The sequence below is a fragment of the Thamnophis sirtalis genome, unplaced genomic scaffold (genome assembly GCF_051295495.1).
Source record: "Thamnophis sirtalis isolate CommonGarterSnake01/CBP01778 unplaced genomic scaffold, rThaSir2_p1.2 scaffold_7, whole genome shotgun sequence".
Classification (NCBI taxonomy): domain Eukaryota; kingdom Metazoa; phylum Chordata; class Lepidosauria; order Squamata; family Natricidae; genus Thamnophis; species Thamnophis sirtalis.
In genome coordinates, this window is record NW_028261387.1 from 36,906,334 (window position 1) to 36,927,988 (window position 21,655).

At 36.6% G+C, this 21,655-nt stretch overlaps 2 protein-coding genes across 2 annotated transcripts; one reads left to right on the top strand and one right to left on the bottom strand.

Annotated features, from left to right (window-relative positions):
• Window positions 1-342: 342 nt before the first annotated feature.
• Window positions 343-2,830, bottom strand: TEX38 (testis expressed 38). The gene is made up of 2 exons (XM_087720763.1): window positions 2,748-2,830; window positions 343-898 (listed from the first exon to the last, which is right to left on the bottom strand). The coding sequence occupies exons 1-2, from the start codon at window positions 2,828-2,830 to the stop codon at window positions 343-345; spliced, it is 639 nt and encodes a 212-aa protein (XP_087576889.1).
• A 2,955-nt stretch (window positions 2,831-5,785) lies between these two features.
• On the top strand, window positions 5,786-21,555 carry ATPAF1 (ATP synthase mitochondrial F1 complex assembly factor 1). The gene is made up of 9 exons (XM_014076327.2): window positions 5,786-6,050; window positions 6,572-6,680; window positions 7,557-7,601; window positions 8,761-8,823; window positions 10,715-10,765; window positions 10,990-11,037; window positions 11,574-11,669; window positions 19,239-19,346; window positions 20,124-21,555. Exons 1-9 carry the CDS (start codon window positions 5,830-5,832, stop codon window positions 20,322-20,324), a joined length of 942 nt encoding a protein of 313 aa, XP_013931802.2. The 5' UTR covers window positions 5,786-5,829; the 3' UTR covers window positions 20,325-21,555.
• Window positions 21,556-21,655: the final 100 nt, after the last annotated feature.

Below are 21,655 nucleotides of genomic sequence, written 5' to 3' on the forward strand. Positions count from 1 at the left end.
CTTTTTGATATATCTGGATATTGCTCCTATATATTAAAATATATAGAAGCTAAAATTAGAAGTATCGCCGTGTAATATTCAGCTCTTTTGGCAATTGGGATGAAATGCAGATTTGGAAATCTTGGGAGAAGCATATATTTCAGTTTCATAACATATGAAAGGATTCTGAACACAATTTAATTTCTAAAGAAATTAATTTCTTTCTACCCTAGCTGTCAAAGGTAGATTGTCTTCCCAGTATTAAAACAGTGCTTGAAAGAAAACGGAAATAGTTTGAAACTGATCTTTAATCGAGTTCTAACTGAGACCACTTAAGAATATTCCAATCCGTGACATAGACTGCTAAGCAGAAATTGTGCTACCTATACTGTAGGGATCATTTTTCAAGATGGTTGGCTTTAGAGGTGAGCTGAATGGTGAACTTTCTGTTGGAATGGCAGAGCAAGGGTAAGAAGCTGAATGCGCAAGCAGCGGCGGCAAGTGAGAGAGCGCACAAACACACGCAACTTCTTGAAATACCGGTTTGTATGGAGCTGAATCTGGAAGTGGAGGGTTAGAATTGTCATTGCTCTCCACAATATTCTCACTGGGCTTGTGCATGCTTTGTGGCTCTGGGATGTTATTGTGATTGCAGATGGCTGCATTTGTTCTAGGCTGGGCTTCATTAGCCTTGTGAGCCAATGCATGTTGAAAATAAGACTCTGCTTTCAACTGTTTCATCCAGACTTTTGCACGGCGCCTCTGAAGGATTTGTTTTCGCCACTGAAGGAGCAGCATACATGTGAACAGCAAGATGTAGCAAAAAGCTAGGCTTCCAAAATACACTGGCAGCAAACCTATAAATAGGTCATAAAATAAAATCCAGAAGAGAATTGTTACATATGTCACTTGAGTGTTACTATTACATTACTGTGAAACTGTTCAATAAAAAAAAAATACTGTATGTGTTTTTTTTAAAATTTTGGCTAAGTACCCATGTTGTGCAATCCAATCATTGTAATTATAGTTGTAGTTTGTAAATTGGGTTTTAATCTGTTTGAACTACTGAACTTTAGTTAAGACACTAGAATTAAAACGGATCAGGCACAGCATTGTATGCACACTGTGTCTATTGCTTGCTGCTGGATCATTCACCTAGCTTTCCAGTAATAAAAAATAAACTTGCAGATGTTTAGTTCAGAAAAGACACTGGGCTACTTACCACTAGGGATAATCATCATTTACTGTAAGTTTGGATTTTATCATGCCTTTATGCAAAGAAGATGAAGCTGCTCTCTTTTCAGGAGGAAAAAACCAAATGAGTAGTTGAAATTGATTCTAATGGAAAGGAATGGAAGAGAAAGTCAGATTCCAAAGCTTACGATGAGACAATGGTCACCAGGAGACCATACTGATGGCCTAAGAATATACATTCTACTTTCACACCCAGTTGAAATATCTACTTTCCTGGAACATAGGTGAAAGGACTTTTAAGTCAACAAAACAATACTATACAGGAAAGGATAAACTTTCTAGTAACCTTTGTCTTCCTTTTCAAGATAAGGAAATGCTTGATTGCCCATACTTCTCTTATGCAATCCAAAAAGCTACAGGCTGACTTTTCTCTCTGTGTGTGTGTGTGTTTTCTTTGAAAAAGACCTGTTTGTGGTACCTGCCTCCAGACTCTGGTCTATAGAAATATTAACCTCTTTAACTGGAAATTCTGGTAGTTGACTATAAGACCTCCCAAACAGGCCAAATGATTATTTTAGGTCAGGGATCCATAACCTTTTGGTGCTTAAGGGCATATCTGGAATTTAGAGAACCTTAGGGGAAAAAAACCTGCTGGGGAGGATGTATCATTCAGGAGAAGCTAACTATCAGGACATAGGTCTATGGAGATTGTCAGTAATTCAGGTCATAGTTATCTCAAAGATGCTCCCCCCACACACACACACAAAAGCCAACAGGACTGATTTTTGAGGACGAAGATGAAGATGTTTGCCTCTCATCCAAGAATTTCATCAGTTGTGACTTGATGGGGATGATGCATATATCTATCCTTCTATCCCCCTAACCACCAGTCACAAATGATGAAGCTTCTTGGATGAGAAGTGAAGCGTCTTCCTCAAAAAACAATCCAGTTGCCTTTTTTGAGGGGGGGGAGTACCTTTGGGACATTGGTACATAACTATTTACAAAATGCCTGCTACCTGAATCACCTCATAAGATGCCTAGCTTTATTCTTTTTGTGAGTAAATGGGCATATTTCTGAACAAAGCACTTTTATATCTCTAAAAAAAAGGTTACAAGAGCCATGTGGTGCTCAGGGGCATATTTTGAAAAGAAGATGATGCTGGAAACCAGGAGTTTATTTTGCAGCATATGAGCTTCACCTGTTAAAAGAATTATTAAAGAATGTATTTTTTTAGGCAGAGCAGAGAGTTTCTAGATGATGTGTTGAGGACCTTATATTTAGATTGTGAATTAGAAAAAAAAAATTATAAGTTAATATTGCAATCCCCACCTGACAGAAATTTATAACCTTCTAGGAGTTCAGCTGAGAAGCAGATGGACAGGGGACATAAGAATAGCAGTACTGTGCATAAATCAGGCAATCTGTGCATAAATCAGACAATCTGTTATAATCATTTATCTTTGATAATGTGCAGTGGTGGTTGCAACAGTGATCCTGTTGCAACCGGTATGATGGAACATGGTCCGGCATTCACCACATGAATGTGCGCAGCACATGCGTGCGTACTTACCACCTGTGATGCTCTGCGATGCTTCCATGACGCCTCCGTGACACTCCAGCTGCTCGGCGGAGTGTCGCGCAGGAGCTGTACATGACTAAGGTGACCAGATATCCCGATTTTGGCAGGACAGTCACGATTTATAAGAATTTGTCCCGTGTCCTGGGGCGTTTTTAAAAAGTCCCGACTTTCTGGCTTCATGTTAAAAGCCCAGTGGATTTGCTTAAGAAATCCTAATCGGGGCAAGACAAAAGACACTCTGTCTAACCTCTCTCTCTGTCTCTGTACTTTAATTGAAGATAAAATGTAAAAGCAAGAAAACGGACCCCCCCCCCGCCCATTTTACTTACTTTTATAAAAAAAGATGACCCAGTACCATAGAGCTCCAGGAAATACTTGGCTAGAGAAGTAGCGAGTGTTCCTTCTTGGATTTCCCGGAGGGGAGGGGCACGGAGGTTGGAGGTCGGCTCGTGTGGGAAAAATGGTGAAATATTTTTTTTTGAAAAATATTTCCCTGGGAGACTAATTTCACCATTTTAATTTGCTCAGTTCTTTGTATTAACATCTATATCATTCTGGATTGACTTGGAGTGACTGTCTGCTGGTAAGTGAGCTGGGTTTTTTTCTTTTCTTTTTTAATGTATTTTAAAATAATATTTTATTTATTGTGCATAGGATTTTTTAAAATAGCTTTATTTTGTGTGGATTCTTTTTTTAAATTGTCTTAGACAATTTAAAAAAAGATTCTATCCAAAATACAAAATACCAGCTGCAGTTATTCACTTAAGAACTGTGGCAAGAAAGGTGGTATAGTGACCAAAGTTACAATGGCATTGAAAAAAGCGACTGATGACCATTTTCACACTTAGTGACCATTTTCACACTTAGCGACTGTTGCAGCATCCTCATGGTCACGCAATCAAAATTTTGATGTTTGGCAACAGATTCGTATTTATGATAGTTTCAGTGTCCTGGGGTCATGTAATTGCCTTTTGTGACCTTTTGACAAAGTCAAATGGGGAAACCAGATTCACTTATGTTACTCACTTATCAGCTGCAGTTATTCACTTAAGAACTGTGGCAAGAAATGTGGTATAGTGACCAAAGTTACAATGGCATTGAAAAAAGTGACTGATGACCATTTTTCACACTTAGCGACCATTTTCACACTTAGCGACCGCTGCAGCATCCTCATGGTCACGTGATCAAAATTTTGATGTTTGGCAACAGTTACAATTTATATTTGTAAATTGTAGTTATGTTGAAATAAAAAAATATATTACAATACTATTTTTGCGTTGTATGAAAATTTTTGTTGCTCCGTATAAAAATTTTAATCAACCCCCCCCCCCCCGGTCAAAGGTGTCCCTCTTTACCAATCTGAAAATCTGGTCACCTTATACATGACGTGCGTGGAAGCCCCAAAAAGCTCAAATACCAGTAAGGCGCGCGGGCGGGCAGCTGGGCCCTCCAGAGCACCATACTGGAACGGTGGAACTGGGTGGAACTGAAGCAATTACATGTGGCCTGAAAGATGCCCTCTGCAGGTGCTCTTGCATTTCTTGTATTTGTCAAGTATTTGTATATGATCCTACATGAACATATCAACAGGTGTACACACATACACATAGTAACAACATAATTGCTGTGTTGACTATTTATTATACTTTGGTTGGAAACATGCAGAAGAGGCCTTCATCCTGCAGTGGATAGGCAATAGCTAAGATGATGGTGATGGTGATGATGATGATGATGATACAAGTACTTGAGGTAGAGCAATCACTAGTCAAAAATTTCTGCACTCTGTCCATCAAAGCAACTGCTATGGAAGATATCATTGGGCAACACAACAAATATGTTTGTGAGAGCAACTCCTCAAGGAAGCAAATTAAGAAGAGCAGCAACTGATGGTATATTTATCATGCTGTAACACACAACCAGAGATTTCAATTAACAGTTTTAATTAAAATGCTGTATATCTACAGTACTGTGCATATAACAAAGACTCTTGTTACTAATGCAGTTGCAACTTTTTATCATGAAAGATTGGAAAAGCAACATGATTTTATATTTCTGTTCTGGTTTCCAACAAAAAAAATTAAGTTGATAGCTATAAAAATTCCCTACTTTAAATTCTGTGAGTGAAAATAAAAATATTAACTTTTGTGCAGGTAAAACTTTTTACATACTGTGCAGAGAAATATGGAAGGCCCTTGGCAAATACAAGAAGTAAAAGTTTGGATTAAATACTGGTAAAGCAAAAGGAGGAAAAAACACTTTTTTTTTGCAGGTGGGTTACCATGCCCAAAAACTTTTAAACTTGAATGGGATGTACCACCAAGTGTCCAATTTGTAGTGTAACCAGTTTCTAACTGACAACTCTAGAGAACACTTTTATTATCCAAAATTGCAAACGTTTAAATATTTATGCTGCCAGGGTTGCACAATTTAAATATTTAAATAATTTTGTGGTTTTTGTTACCAGAAATATGAGTAGTTTCTCAACACAAAATTTACTACAAGGAATATTCAAGTGCCTTCTCAGATTCCAGTAGCAGACAGGATGCTGAAGTTCTCAAATTTTGCTATTCACAGGAACTGGCCTAACAGCAGTTATATTCTTTGATTATCCCTTTGACGAAATCTGATTGAAAGGCTTTTTATGTAACAAAGTTCTGAAAGAAACATAAAATAATTATGTTTCACTGACTTTGAAATTTTCTGCTTCTTCCAGAGCAGGGATCTTATCTGCCAAGATAAATATACTGTAATATATGCAATAATTGAAATGTGTGTTCATTTTCCTGGTAAGCAATGCAATTATCATAGAAAGAGTATAGCCTTATTCAGGGGTCCGCAAACTTGGCAACTTTAAAACTTGTGGAGTTCAACTCCCAGAATCCTCCAGCCAACAGATTGGAGACGCTCTCTTTAATGGGCTCGCTCTGAGTTTGTATTATCTCTAACATTTAAAATGTGGCGCCCATCGCTCTCCCCTTTCTTGCCTGGGCGGAACCTTTGCGGCGAGTGACGTAAACGGGCGGAGGGAGTTTCTCGTTGCTCGCGGCCACGGCAGAGGGGGGCAGGGGTCGGCATGGCAGCGGGGCATCTGCAGCAGTTCTGGGGGTCGGCGGGGCTCAGCCTGTCCCGCGGAGTGCTGATGAGTCGCTTCGCTGCTCTTCGGCCTCTCGGCCTTTTGGTCCCGCCGCGGCCTAGGCCGCTAGTCATCGGGATCCGCGGGCTGGCAGACGAGAGTGGTCTGGGCGAGAACCCTTTCTTCGAGAAATACCGAACTAAGATCCAAGAGCTTCGCAGGTATAAGGCAGCGCCGAGGAGCCGGGCGCCGTTATTTGTGCTTAATCCCTTTTTTGGGGGGTGGGAAGAAGTGGGGATCTGAGAGTAACCTTGAAGTGGCAGCCCTAAGAACGTCCTTTCTTTGCCCGCCTTTCCCTGCATGCCTCCCAAAGGCTTTCGAGGCATTTACACGCATTCAAGTAAACAAGTCCAGAGTCGAGCTATATATCCCGCATTCGGGTTTACAGCAAAGCTTCAGGTCAAGCCTTACTCGTGTGCATGCAAGCTCTTCTGGTTTGGGGGCTGCTATAAATACACAGTAGATTTGCTTCCACAAGTCTTCTGGTGAAGCTGGTCTCTGACGGATATTTAGAGTAAATATCATCCTGCTGTCATCCTGCCCTGCTTTTTAATAAGTTACCAAGACAAAGTATGGTAAAGAGGTCACACATTTTTGGTATATGATAAAGGAGGTCACACACTTTTGAGGCTGAGGTGTTATCTGTGTGCAGTAGTTATAAACTCTTCTAATTTTGATTCAGATCCAATCCAGATCTTTTTGAATCTCGCATGGAGCAAAAGAAAGATTTGAAAAAGCAGCCAGTGGGATTCTCAAAACAGGCAGAGTTTGTCAGATGCATGGAGGAACAGGCAAGGCTGATATCAAATATTTCATGTTTAGTGTCTAATCCAATACATATTTTATTAACCATCAGAGGAAATCAGGGTTAGAAAACACTTTTTGCTATATGGAAGAAAAAAATCCTGACTCTTGTTTCCACTGTGTGCCTGTGTATATGGTTATGCATGTATTTCAACTGTACAGAAATAGATTAAACTTTTTTTTCTGTTTTTACTAAACATTCCTTTATATTGAATAGAGGCATGTATAGTCACAGTTGGATCCTTTATCCCTTTTTTTTGTTAAAGTAAGGCTTCAAAAAGGAGGCCCTCTTGCAAAGAAGACTAGTAATTAAAATTTGAAATTTTAATTTGAAATTTGTTTGGACATTAAAAATAACAAAAATATTAAGATCTATCTTAATAGATCTATCTTTTGGATGCATGTTTGATATGTACATATAAACATACATACACACGCACCTTTTATGTTTTCAGATTTACTCTAGTATATACAGGAAGGATGCATTGAGTTTGAGAAAATACATTAATATCAGCAGCATAATCTTTCTCTCCCTCATTGCTTTCTGATTGAATGGAATACAGGTTATTTCAAGATTTGGGACAGCCTTATATTAAAGTGTAGAAGTATTTTCCAGAAATAACTATGTCAACCAATAGGCTTCATCTCAAAATTAACTCATGTCTTCTACTGATACAAAACTAATTTCTAATTGAAAATCAATTGTATTTTACCCAGTCCCTTGACTTTGCACTTCAACCAGTTATATGTTATACGTGCCTCCTTGAACTATTCTGAAATCTAAGACAAAATGCTTAACTCTAGAAAGATTATAACAACTTTCATGGTGCTAATTCTAAATTAGTCTTAATATTTAATTTTAGACTGCAAAAGCAGGAGAAACTAAAGCAGGATTCACAAAAAATAAGGTAAATTATATTTTAATTAAACCTATTTTTTACTCTTATTTACAGTGCCTATTTTGTGAATGGTGTATTAGATTAGGGATCTAGATCTATCTGAGGGATTTTTCATAAGATGTGTTATAGAAAATTCTGTCATTGGCATCATTTAGCTTTTGATAAGCTATCATGGATATGCTTTCTTTCATCCTGAGAACAGGGCACTGGATTTGATGTTTATTTTATATAGTAATTTGCTATTGAACCAGCATAGTAGAGTGACTAAGGTCTTGGATTTTTCATATTGGGAAATGAGAAATGTGAGAATATTCTGGATTTTACCAATAAAGAATATTTGTAGCTCAGGGTTTGAATGAGGAGTCTTTAGTGCTCTCTGAACTTGTTTTTTCCCCAGACATTTCGTTACTCAAACTAGGTAACATCACCAGCACTGATGATGTTACCTAGTTTAGGTAATGAAACATTTTGCAAGAAAACAAGCAAGCAAGCTCAGAGAGCACAAAGGATCCCTCATTCCGGATGTTGCAAAAGGCAATATTTTCTACTGATCAAAGGATGCAAGGTTATATATTACTGTGGCAGAGATTTTGTAATATTTTACAATTTTGTACAGATTATATTATAGTAATATATTTATTAGTAACCTTAGAGCTATTGGTAACTATAAGGTATAGAGATTTTTTTCCTCTTTTTTAGTTTTTTGGAGCTGTCTTATTCCTATTTTTATTTTGCTTTGTTATTTATTTATTTTTAAGTTAAGTTTAAATATTGTTTTACTAATTATTTATTATAAGAATGTAAAATAAAAATTTACAAATAAGTTGAATCTAGATTGGTATGGACCCTTCCCATTCATCAATCCAATGGTTGATTTTTAGCTATTTTGAACAATGGTTGATTTTGAGTTTGCTTTCAACCCGCCTTTCCTCCAGATTGTTGTTGTTGTGGAATAAATGTATGAGACACCCAAATTCATACCACATTGAACTATCAGATAAAAGGTAAGATATAAATTCTATAAATTAGATAACTATTATTAGAAGTGGAGAAACTTTTTCCCAGTTACATTGTATGTGTCTTAGCCTATGAGGAAACAATGTTTGTTTAGTTTCTTCTTACATTGATGACTTAGAGTGCAAACTTTATGTTTTATAATTTGTTTCAGACACTTGATTCTATTCTTAATGTTGAGATGATGAAACAGAAGAGGCCTGAAGAAATAAAGCAGGTGATAAAAATGGAATCCTTAAAAGGACATTTTGTGTAACTTTTAACATTTTTAAGTTAATGAAACCTGTTCTTTGTTAACTTTTGAACAGCAAACATTTACAACATTGAAGTCCTGTGTTCAGTGCTGTTGCTCATATTTATTTGTTTGGTTGTTTAATTAATTTATATTGCCACCTATTCGCACATGGAGACTCAAGGCAGCTTATACAATATAAAATCTCATTTAAAATAATAAAACTAATAAAAAAGAATCAAATAAATTAATATAATAAAATCACCCCCACCCATCCTGCCCTGACGACAGCAGATCACACAAACCATTTAATGGGGTCCATCCTGCTCTGGGTTCCCCTGGCCCGCTGTTAGAATCAGGTCTTCAGCACCTTACAGAAGAGAGTTAGAGTGGGGGCCATTTTAATCTCTGGGGGAATGATGGTCCAGAAAGAGAGAGCCACCACAGAGAAGGCCCTTCTACTAACTCCCACTAGGTGTATCTCCCTAGGGGATGGGACCCGCAGCATTCCCTGCCTCCCCGCTCTGATGGATTGGTTAGATGTGACTGGCAAGAGACTGTCCATCAGATAACTTGGTCCCAAGCCATGAAGGGCTTTAAAGATGACAACCAGCACCTTGAATTGTACCCAGAAGCAAATCAGTTAGCTTCCTGAATGCAGATTGTCAAGTCAGCCTCCCTCAGCAACCAAGAAAGAAACCACTTAATTCCATTTTGCAGAATTAAGAGTACTTTTACTAGTTATGAAAAGGTAACAGCTAAGCAAAGCAAGATCTGAGGCAAAAGCGCGCGTAATCATAGATATCAATATGTGACCCAACCCCCTCCCCCTGGTAACCCCATCCCTAGTCCAATCTGCAAATCCCTCAGGTGTCATGTGAGTTCCATCTTCAAAAAACATCATCAGGTTGGTATGCAGGACAGTTGGCCTTGGCGGGCCCATTTACTATCTCCAGCATGCGCAGTAGATGGTGAGAACAAAACTCCATTTTCACAATCTCTCCTGTACTTAAAACTTCCCTTCCCAAATATCATGCCTCCTGCTCCCCGTTTCAATGGCAGCTGAAAGCAAGTAGAGAAACAGAGGCTGACAGAGATACTTGCTCTGACAATTTAACAATACCATAATTTGTCTTGTGTATGAATTGTCCTTTTATATTTAAAGTCTGTAGATTAGTCTACAGTCTTATCTAATCTTAAAGAGACATATATATGCACAGTCCCTCTTGTATGACATAGTGAAGTCCTTTGGTTGTGATAGAAACATGAATTAATATAGTCATATTAATATATTAATTTGAATTTATAAATAAATAAATATTGGGGTTTTTTTTAAAGCCCAGAGCTTATTTCCATGCAGGATAATGAGGAGAAATCAATTCCCATATATTTTCCCTCGAAATCCTATTTGAAGAATGTTTGGGTTCCTCTGCATGGTGAAATAAGATGATGATGAACTTTTTAAAAATATGCCCAGACCAGAGGTTTTTGTCCAAGCCAGTTCCTTAGAGTTCATCCTTACATCTTTTAGGACTGAGTAAAAATCTTCTTAGAATGAAAATCCCACTGAAATCAACTCGCAGTTATCCTACAGACCTCTTTAGCTTTGTTATATGTTTCATTTAGTAAGTTTTGGTTATTTTTCTTACTAGTTTTGACTATCTGAACCTTAAATAGAGACATGAGTGAAAAAAAACCTGGATAACTTTCCAGTTTGGCTGTTGGACTGGAAACAGCACCAGTAAAAACCAGTAAATATTTCAATTGAGAGATCATTTTAGTAATATTGTGTGACTAAAGTTACTGCACTGAATTGAGATTCTTTTGATTTCCATTCACTGTCTTTGAAATAATTGGCACAATCCCTTTTATCCAGATATGGAAGCAGTATTTTTCTGGAGAAGACACAGTTTATGCTGTTATTCCTGTAAGTAAAACAGTAATTTTCCCCATCCCAACTTCTCTCCTGTTTAACTTAGTGGAGCCTTCAGAAATTAAATTACATATTGCTGAATGTGCTGAAACAGTTTGCAATTAATATTCAGGAGTTTGATCACTTGCTATCATTAGAAACCACCTCAAGTGGTGGATGATGGGGTGTATTTTAATATTGAGAACTATATGAGCATGTTTTCCCATTTCTTTCCAAAGGGAAAAACTTTTGATGTCATCTGGAAACGAGTTCAAAATTGTCCATCTGTAAGTATAATTTGTGTGTTTGGGAAGGTTCTTTGTGGCCAGAATCTGTCCTTTCACTATTCTCAATATAAAAATGTTATTACTGATAGTTTGATGTTCCAGTTGTGATGGAATTTAGATAAGCTCCTCTTAATAGATTATAGCCCTGATAATAAGTGGGTGTTCCATCACTGTTGGTTTTTAAGAAGAGATTGGAGAGCCATTTGTCTGGAATGGTATAGGGTGCTTGAGGAGAGGACTGGACTAGGAGCCCTCCAATGTCTTTTCCAACTCTGTTATTCTGTTTATAAAAGTACTTCAGTTCAAAAAGTGCGCAGCATACTAAATTGTTGCAAAGAACATTCTGTGGGAACATCAGGGGCAGATAAAAAGTTTCTGAGGCTTAGCAGGAAATGAGGAAATGAACATTTAAGATGTGTCATTTTCCAGAACTAGTCTAAAATGAGTGCTCATTTGTCTTCCTGAGTCTTGTGTTTTACTCAATTTGACTTGGATTTCAATAGACCAATTTTAATTCCCATCCATCTTCAATCCAGTTTCTTTATGCGCTGCCAAGGAAGGATGGGTATGAATTTTTTGTTGGACAGTGGTCAGGAGCAGAACTTCATTTCACTTCTCTGATAAACATTCAGGTAGGTGGAGGTTTTTTTTCCCCTAAACATTCATTTCCAGGGGCAGTCTGAGGAATTAAGAAAGGAGGAAGAATTCTCCACACACACACCCCCAAAAAATCTGTATATGTCACTGCTTTAAACCCACTCCTTAAAACAAGAATTATTTCAAGTGGGCACTGATAGAGATGTCTGGATCTTTAAGGGAAATTGAATTGGTTTTGAGCTCTCTGGTATATTTCTCTTGTGCAGGGTTTTTAAATTGCAGAAGATGAATTTTATTCAAGACTTTGGTCATTTATTTGGTCTTACTGTGAGATGCATAAAACAGACAATTCTCCAATGCTTGATTCAAATGGGCACAGTGCTCCCAATCAATTAAGCCTTGACAGTTCTTTTTATAGTAAAATTATTTAGTGGAAGTGGATATGTTTTTTATATATATAATTTTTTTTATTACATAGACAACACATACACACAACAATGAAAAAACAAAAACAAAAAAGAGAAGAAAGAAAAACACAAAAAAGAAAAAAAAAACATCATCACATACAGCATGTCATTTGGTTACATTTATCATTCTTATACATTTATTATTTCAGTTAATAGGTTATAATTTAGTATCATTTCTTATTCCCTTACCTGTGCTAATCTATCCTACATTTCCCCCCACACACAAACTTTGTATCTCTCTGTTATATATATATTTAATACACACAACAATAATAAAAAAACACACAAAATGAGAGAAAAAAACACAAAAAGAAAAAAAAACATCACATACAGCATGTCGTTTGGTTACAGGTGTTTTAACATCCATATTCTCGAATAATATTTACCATCTCAGACTTTTCATCTAGTATAACTAAATACCTCATTCTACAATATATATTCAGTTACCATTAGTATTATTTTTTTCCCAGAAAATATACTTATGTTCGTTATTATCCTTGTACTTCATACTTTCAAACAGAGGTCTTATTCCTTCATTTTTCAACAAAATGTCCTAAATTGTCACTACATATATATACCAATTTTCAATTATTCCCTTATTAAAATTATTTATCAGCAACAGGATATCATTATAATACGTTCTTAACATTATACATTATATCACCAGTCCTCTATTAAATATACATAGAATCATTATTATCCTTATCCTTTGTAAAGCAAAAAATTCTAAAATATTCAATTCATAGATATATTAATTTTTCATTGTATCATTGTTAGTTTATTTCACAGCATAGCTGTATCATCATTTAACTTCTTCAATTAAAGCATAAGTATATCATTTTTCATTTCCAAGTTTTTTTCCCCCCTAGCCACCGATAAAACAAGTCCCATATCTTATAAAATTGCTCGTCCTCTTGTTCTCTAATTTCAAGTGTCAATTTACTCATTTCAGCACAGTCCATTATTTTTCGGATAAGTTCTTCCTGTTTTGGTATTGTTTCATTTTTCCAGTTTTTTGCAAATATGATTCTGGCTGCTGTTAACACATTTACAATCAAATATTTTAAGTCTTTATTGTAGATTTCTGGTATGATCCCCAATAAAAAGACCTCTGGTTTAAAGTCTATTTGTTTGTGTGTCATTTTCTCCAACCACATGTGGATTTTAGTCCAGTATCTTTTAGCTTCAATGCAAGTCCACCACATGTGGTAATATGAACCCGGTATCTGATGACATTTCCAACACTTTTCTGATTTATTTTTGAACATTCTTGCAATTCTAGTTGGGGGTAGATGCCACCTGTAAAACATCTTATACAAGTTTTCTCTATATGCAGTAGACATTGTCATTTTATAATTTTGAGACCACAATTTCTGCCAATTCTCTAAGTCAATCCCATACCTAAAAAATTTTCCCCAAGCTATCATAGTTTCTTTAACTTGTTCTTCTTGCAATTTAACCTCCAATAAATATCCATATAGTTTTTTAATTACTTTTTCATCAGTACCTGTTAAAATTTTGTCTAATTCAGTCATTTTATTGTAAAAACCTTTGGTTTTTTTATCTTCATTATATCTAGATTGTATCTGTACATATGAATACCAGTTCATTTCTATCCCTTCTTGTTTCAACTCTTGAATAGATTTGAGTTCACCCTCTGCATTCAATAATTCAACATATCTAACTGTTTGTTCCTTTTGATATATTATTGGATATGAAAATGCTTCAATTGTTGATATCCAGACTGGAATTTTTAACTAGTGTAATCTTTTTACCTTTTCCCAGTTTGATAACAATGCCTCCCTTATATAATGTCTTCTAAAATAACCATGTGCTTTAGTTCCCTTATACCATAAGAAAGCATGCCATCCCAACCATAAATCATGACCTTCTACATTCAATAATCTAGAGTTTTTAATGATATCCACTCCTTAATCCACATCAAGTTTGTTGCTTGATAATATAGCTCCCAATCAGGTAGGCCAAATCCTCCTCTAGATCTAGCATCTTGTAGCAATTTAAGTTTTATTCTAGCTTTTTTCCCTTGCCAAATAAACTTCAAAACTATTTTATTTAAATCTTGAAAAAAATCCTTACCCAATCTGATTGGGATTGTCTGAAACAGGTATAGAATTCTAGGTAAAATGTTCATTTTAATTGTAGAGATTCTTCCCATCATTGATAAGTGCAGATTTTCCCATTTCATCAGATCAGTCGCTATTTGTTGTTTTAGTCTAGTATAGTTGTCCTCCTTAAGAGTGCTACATCTAGGTGATAAATATATCCCCAAATATTTAACCTTACTTGTAGTTTGAATCTGCAAAGTTTCTGACAACTCTTCCTTTTGTGTTGCTGGGATATTCTTTGTCATAATCTTTGTTTTATCTTTGTTTATTATCAAGCCTGCTACTTTTCCATATTCCTCTATTCTTTCTAGCAGTTCGGGTGCTGTTTCTAATGGATCTTCAAGGATAAAAACTAGGTCATCTGCAAACGCTTGTAGCTTATACTCTTCTCTCTTAATTTTCATTCCTCTTATTTCTTCTTCTTCTCTGATCTTTCTGTTTAGGACCGCTAATGTTAAGACAAAAAGTAGTGGTGATAATGGGCAACCTTGTCTTGTGCCTCTCTTTATTTCAATAGGATCTGTTAATTCTCCATTTACCATTATCTTTGCTGCTTGTTTCTGATATATCATTCGTATGGTTTGAGTAAATTTCTTACCAAAATTCATCTGCTCTAGTTGTAAAAACATAAATTGCCAATTCACATTGTCAAAAGCCTTCTGCGCATTGAGAAACATCAATGCCATTTGTTTTTTGGGGTGGGCCTCATAATATTCCAAAGTGTTCAAAATCATTCTCATGCTGTCTTTAATTGGTCTTTCAGGTAAGAAGCCATTTTGATCTGAGTGGATGAAGCCATTTAAATATTTTTTAAGTCTCTCAGCTAGTATAGATGCAAATAGTTTATAATCTGAATTTAATAAGGAAATTGGTCTATAATTCTTAATTTGTGTTAGATCGGTCTCTTCCTTAGGTAGTAATGTAATATACGCTTCTGACCATGACTTCGGTATTTTGCTCTCAAACATCAGTTCATTCATGACTTGTAGGAGTGGAAGGGTCAATGTTTCTTCAAATGTTCTGTAAAATTCCACAGGTAGTCCATCTGGTCCTGGGGCTTTCCCATTGTTTTGTTTTTTAAGTGCATCTGTTAGCTCCATCATTGTTATTTTACTTTCTAACATTGTTCTAATTTCATCTGGTATCTGGGGGGGATTAGCATCTTGTAAGTACTTTTTGACTCGTCCCTCCTCCACCTTCTCTTGTTCATAGAGCTTAGCATAGTAGTCTTGTATAATACTTTTTTTCTCAATATTTCCATACTGAATTTGTCCTTGTTTATCTCTTAATTGGAATATTTTCTTTGTTTCTCTCTCTTTTTTCAGCTTGTATGCCAACCACCTGCCTGGTTTATTCACATTTTCAAAGTAATTATGTTTAGCACCTCTAATTTTTTGTGCCAGTTCTTCCTTTTCTAGTAGGTCCATTTTATGTTTAATTATGTCCATTTTTATTTTGACATCTTTTTTTTGTGGCGCTCTCTGTAGTTCTCTTTCAAGTATTTTATAATCATTATCTAAAGCTTTATGCATTTGTCTTTTCTTTAAGTTTCTCTTCCTTGTGTAGTCTATTATCGAACCTCTAATAACAGCCTTCATTGTGTCCCAAAGATTCTGCAATGATGTATCTTCTTCCCTATTTTCTTTAAAGAAAAGGACTAGCTCTTTTTCCATTTTTGTACAAAATCTTTTTCTTTCAATATAGTATTATTTAATGTCCATCTAGATCTTGCCCTTTGGCCTTTCCATTTAATTGAAACTGGATTGTGGTCCGCCCAGGTACTTGCTCCAATCTCAATTTCTTTTATATCAACTCTGCTGAGGCCCATATCATATCTATTCTAGAAAATGATGAGTGTCTATTTGAGTAAAAAGTGTATTGTTCTTTTTTAGCATTTCTTTCTCTCCATATATCTTTTAGATTTACTTCATCTATCATCCTAAAGAAGGATTTCGGCAGAAGCTTTCTATTTAATTTTTTTTTGTTTTGTGTGTTTTATAGTCCATATTTTGATTCACAATGCCGTTAAAGACTCCCATCATACAAATATCAACATAGTCTAAGTCCAAATTTTTTTTATGTAATTTTTTATAGAAGTGGATATGTTAATCACCCCAGACACTGAACCTACGCAAGTCAAAATTAGCTGATTAGGTGGTGATTATGTCTAGACAATTAATAAGCCAGGATACGAGCAGACTTTTTGCAGGACACATCACAGTAGCAAATAAATTAAATCTTCACTTTACTATAGCACCTGGAATTAATGATTCTAGCATACTAAACTATGGTTCGAAGCCTGTTAATAATTATTGCTTGTTTTGAGAGGTAACATGGAAACTTTATAGCATAGAAGCTTGATTGCTCTTGCCTCAAAACAAAAGCAAAATGGGTCCTTGAATTGTCAGCAGATCCTTGTTAAAGTAACATGTTTGTCTGGACTCTTCCAGTGTGGAGGTAACTTTGAGCTTAAGTTGAATAAGGTTTCCCCGAGCAACCATGGTCTCTAGATCAGTCTTTTTCAACCAATTGCTTAGACTAGTCAATGAACATGCTATATGAGAAGTAAGAGAGCTGTAATTGAACTTTGTGCTTGGAATGACATCTTAATCTAGCCAAAAATCAAAATGTACAGTACTGTGCAAAAGTTTTAAGCAGGTGTGAAAAAATGCTGTAAACAAAGAATGCTTTCAGAAATATAAATAATGATTGTTTATTTCTGTCAATTTTCAAAATGCAAAGTGAGCGAACAAAAGAAAAATCTAAATCAAATCAATATTTGGTGTGATCACCCTTTGCTTTCAAACCAGCATTCATTCTCATAGGTACACTTGCACACAGTTTTTGAAGGAAGTCGGCTGGTAGGTTATTCCAAACATCGTGGAGAACTAACCACAGATCTTCTGTGGATGTAGGCTTTCTCACATCCTTCTGTCTCTTCACGTAATCCCAGACACACTCGATGATGTTGAGTTCAGGGCTCTGTGGAGGCCATGCCATCATTTCCAGTACTACTTGTTCTTCTTTACTCTGAAGATAGTTCTTAATAACTTTGGCTATATGTTTGGAGTTGTTCTCCTGCTGAAGAAAAAATTTGGGGCCAATCATACGCCTCCCTGATGGTATTGCATGATGGATAAGTATCTGCCTGTATTTCTCAGCATTGAGAACACCATTAATCCTGACCAAATATCCAACTCCATTTGCAGAAATGCAGCCCCAAACGTTTAACGAACTTCCACCATGTTTCACTGTTGCCTGCAGACACTCATTATTGTACTGCTCTCCAGCCCTTCGACGAACACACTGCCTTCTGCTACAGCCAAATATTTCAAATTTTGACTCATCAGTCCAGAGCACTTGCTGCCATTTTTCTTCACCCCAGTTCCTATGTTTTCATGCATACTTTAGTCACTTGGCCTTGTTCTCACGTCGGAGGTATGGCTTTTTGGCTGCAACTCTTCCATGAAGACCACTTCCGGCCAGACTTCTCCGCACAGTAGATGGGTGTACCTGGGTCCCACTGATTTCTGCCAGTTCTGAGCTGATGGCACTGCTGGACATCTTCCGATTTCTAAGGGCAATAAGCTTGATGTGTCTTTCATCTGCTGCACTGTTTCCTTGGCCAACCACTGCATCTACGATCCTGCTTTGAAATCTTTGTCTGGGAGAGACCTTGTTGATGCAGTATAACTACCTTGTGTCTTGTTGCTGTGCTCAATCTTGCCATGACATGAAACTGTCTTTCACAACCTCACCTTGGTAGCAGAGTTTGGCTGTTCCTCACCCAGTTTTAAGCCTCGTACACAGCTGTTTCTGTTTCAGTTCATGACTGGGTTTCAACCTACGTGTGACATTGATGATCATTAGCACCTGTTTGGTATAGTTGGTTGATCATGACTATAATCCTACAAAATCCCTGACTTTGTGCAAGTGTACCTTTGAGAATGGATGCTGGTTTGATGGCAAAAGGTAGTAACACCAAATATTGATTTGATTTAGATTTTTCTTTTGTTAGTTCACTGCATTTTGAAACTTGACAAAAATAAACAATCATTATTTATATTTCTGAAAGCATTATTTGTTTACAGCATTTTTTCACACCTGCCTAAAACCTTTGCACAGTACTGTACATACCATATTTTTCGGAGTATAAGACACTCTGAAGTAGCATTTGGGGATGAAAACAAGAAAAAAAAATCTGCCTCCCAGCAATTTGCCTCCTTGCAGCAAACAACCCATTTCAGTTTCAGCACAGTCTGATTAGCACAAGCAGCTGATTATTGGGCCTCCCGACGATCAGCTGTTTCAGGCTGCAGGAATTGCCATAGCCTATTGCCCCCATTTTCGGCCTCCGCATCTCATTTTTCAGCCTCTGCACACCCTGTTTTCGGCCTCCGCACACTCCATTTTTCGCCATTCCAGGTGGTGGGGATCAGAATGGGCAGAAAATGAGGCGCGTGGAGGCCAAAAATGGGATGCAAAGCCTGAAAATGGGGCATATGGAGGTGGCAATAGTAATCCCTGCAGCCTGAAACAGCTGATGGTCAGGACGCCGATCCAACCGACAATCAGCTGTTTGTGCTAATCAGGCTGAAGCTGAAACTGAAACTGAAACAGGCTGCTCGCTGCAAGGATGCAAATTACAAAGAGTAGGGGTAGGCAGGGCTACATTCGATGTATAAGATGCACCCAAATTTTCACTCTTTTTTTAGGGGGGGAGGGAGGTGCATCTACATTTCTGTTTTTCTGTTGACTTCCTAGTATTAGAGTATTGGAAGGTTTTAGATACACCTATATACAAACATTTCTGTGCATATACCAAACATGAAACATCAAAGAAGGAAAGAATTCTGAATAGAAAATGCTCAATAGTACAGTATTTTCTTCTTATATCTTGTAGTTGCCTGTGAATCTTTCTCCTGATTGGAGTCTTAAAATGATTTGGTTATTAAAATGCTTGTTGAATACTGCTATCTTTATATAATAGTGAACGTTGTATTTGCTGCAGGCTCAAAGTGATGCTTCTCCCAGCCAGATGATTTTGTATCATTATCCTGAACTTCAAAAGGAAAAAGGAATTGTACTGATGACTGCAGAAATGGATTCTAAATTCTTGGTAAGTGAAACTTAGCAATGAACAGGTTTTCATGACAAAAAGACAGTTCCTTGGTTTGTTAAAACATATAGCATACAACAAATAGCATAAAAGTGGAATTCTGGTATCATTTTGTCAGTCTTGCTTATTGAAAGCACAGAATGGATGAGCATTTCTAAGTATACCAGACAAATATTTTTATACATATTCCACCCTCATGTTGATACCAATAGAAGAGACTTCCAGATGGCCAGCTAGCAGTTTACAAAACAAATATGTAAACTTGTGAATGTTCGGTAATAGCTTGCAGAGTTAATCTGGACTACAATAGGACTGGCCCATTTTTTTTTTCATTCCTGTTGCCCCCCTTCTCTCTCTCCCTCCCTCTCCCTCTCTCTTCCCCCTCTCTTTTTGTCTGACTAGTATTGTGATAGTTGAAGCTGTACTGTTGCTGTTACACATTTGTGTTCTACTTCAAAGACAAGACAATTGGACAATATTCAGGACTGGCTTAGAAATGCCCCAGAATTCATAAAAGAGCCACTGACCTCATCATCAGAATGTTCTTTTCTCTTTCATAATCAGTTCTTAATGATTTGAAATGCCTCCAAATACTAAAACACTGTGCCACTTTTATAGCAGCTTCGTCATGTCTGTTACTATATAATTGTCCTGGCGTTAGAGCACAGTAGTAAAATGAAATTAAATTTCTGGTACAAGGTGTAAAACTTTAACGCTCCTTGCTTTTCCATTGATGAAGCCCCATAATTCTTCTAACAACATACATTGTTTTCACAGAATGTACAGGAAGCCCAGTGCCTTGCCAGCCAGGTTCAGCTTTTCTATGCCACAGACCGTCAAGAGACCTATTGGTTGGTGGAAACATTTAACCATCAGCCAAATGAATTTAAATATATGTCTGTAATAAGTGAGCTTGAACAGAACAGAATTGGGCAAGAGCTGAGGCCTCAGGAAGATGTGCCCTCACCAACCGCTTGAGAGGTGTAGCGGCTTTAACCAAAGACCACCGGCGTGGCAAGACATACCACCAGAGTTGCTGTTTTTTCTCCAGAAAGTGTCATTAGAAACGATGCCCTTGGGACTCAGTTGGGAAAAGAATCAGTTATAAAGGGAACTACTCAATACTGTGACAATGTAGAGGCCCTTGTCCATTTTATATCTGAATGCTAGAAGAATGGATAAGCATTTATGAACACTATATGAATCATTTGAAATTTCCTCCTCCCAGTTGCACACAGCTTATTGGGTTTTAGCATTTTTGAAGTTTCCATATGTCTGTTGTTCAGCAAAAAATGAAACTGAAAAAAAAGAAGAACCAAGAGGGCCTTTTCACAATGGGTATGAAAATTCCCTGGACTTAATTAAAAAGTATTTTACTGTGAGTGACATGCTATCATTTTCAGCCTGCATGAGAAGAAGTTCCCACCTCTTGAAACAGAAATTCAGAACAAGACCAAAGCCCAAACATGTCTAAAAATGTATCAGCTAAAAATGTGAGGTAATTTGGAAAAAAAAATGTAATGGAGTGAGATCGATTTGAAATGAAAGACTGTTGAGTATTTATAACTGTTAATCTCTGTAATTCTAAGCAGTGGGATAATATTGGGATAACGAAGTTGTGGGAGAAAAACATATTGAGACCTTTAATTGCAAAAAATGGGAATTCTCCATATTTTTTTCATCTTAGAAATTACCCAACATATGCTAAAACTGGATCTAACATCACCTTTGCTCTTCATTCATGAAAATAGAGTGTACTTTCTATTGCTTTACTTTCTCTGACTTTTCATGCTTTTGTAATGAATCACTTCACTGATAATGGGAGCAAGAAAAAAGGCACATATCGGAATAGGAGCCAGATGGACTCCTTTTCTTGGGCTTGCTTCAAAATTAAATATTGTTAAGGAATACTGCCAAATATTTTATTTAAATAAGATGGGAAAAGCATTTGGAGATTCTGAGAATATTTCCTAAAGATTTCCCTCTGTGTTTTAATTATGTAGTCCAGCTTATGTTCACCTATTGAACAATACATGCTGTCAAGAAAATCCCAAATTAATTTCTCAGGCGAATTGTTCAGAACATGTTATGTGATTCTCATTCTCTAAAAACCAAAGCATTGTAAAGACATAAATGAAAATTAACACATGCATTGATTAATTTATGAAATCTATATTTTTGCTTTGGAATTAAAACAGTATTCTGCAGACAGATGATGTATTTTTTCCTTTGTGTTCAACTGGCATCTTGTTTGTAAATTTCCATCAGTTCAGTATACACTTTCAGTACTTAGTTTACAAGACTTGAAA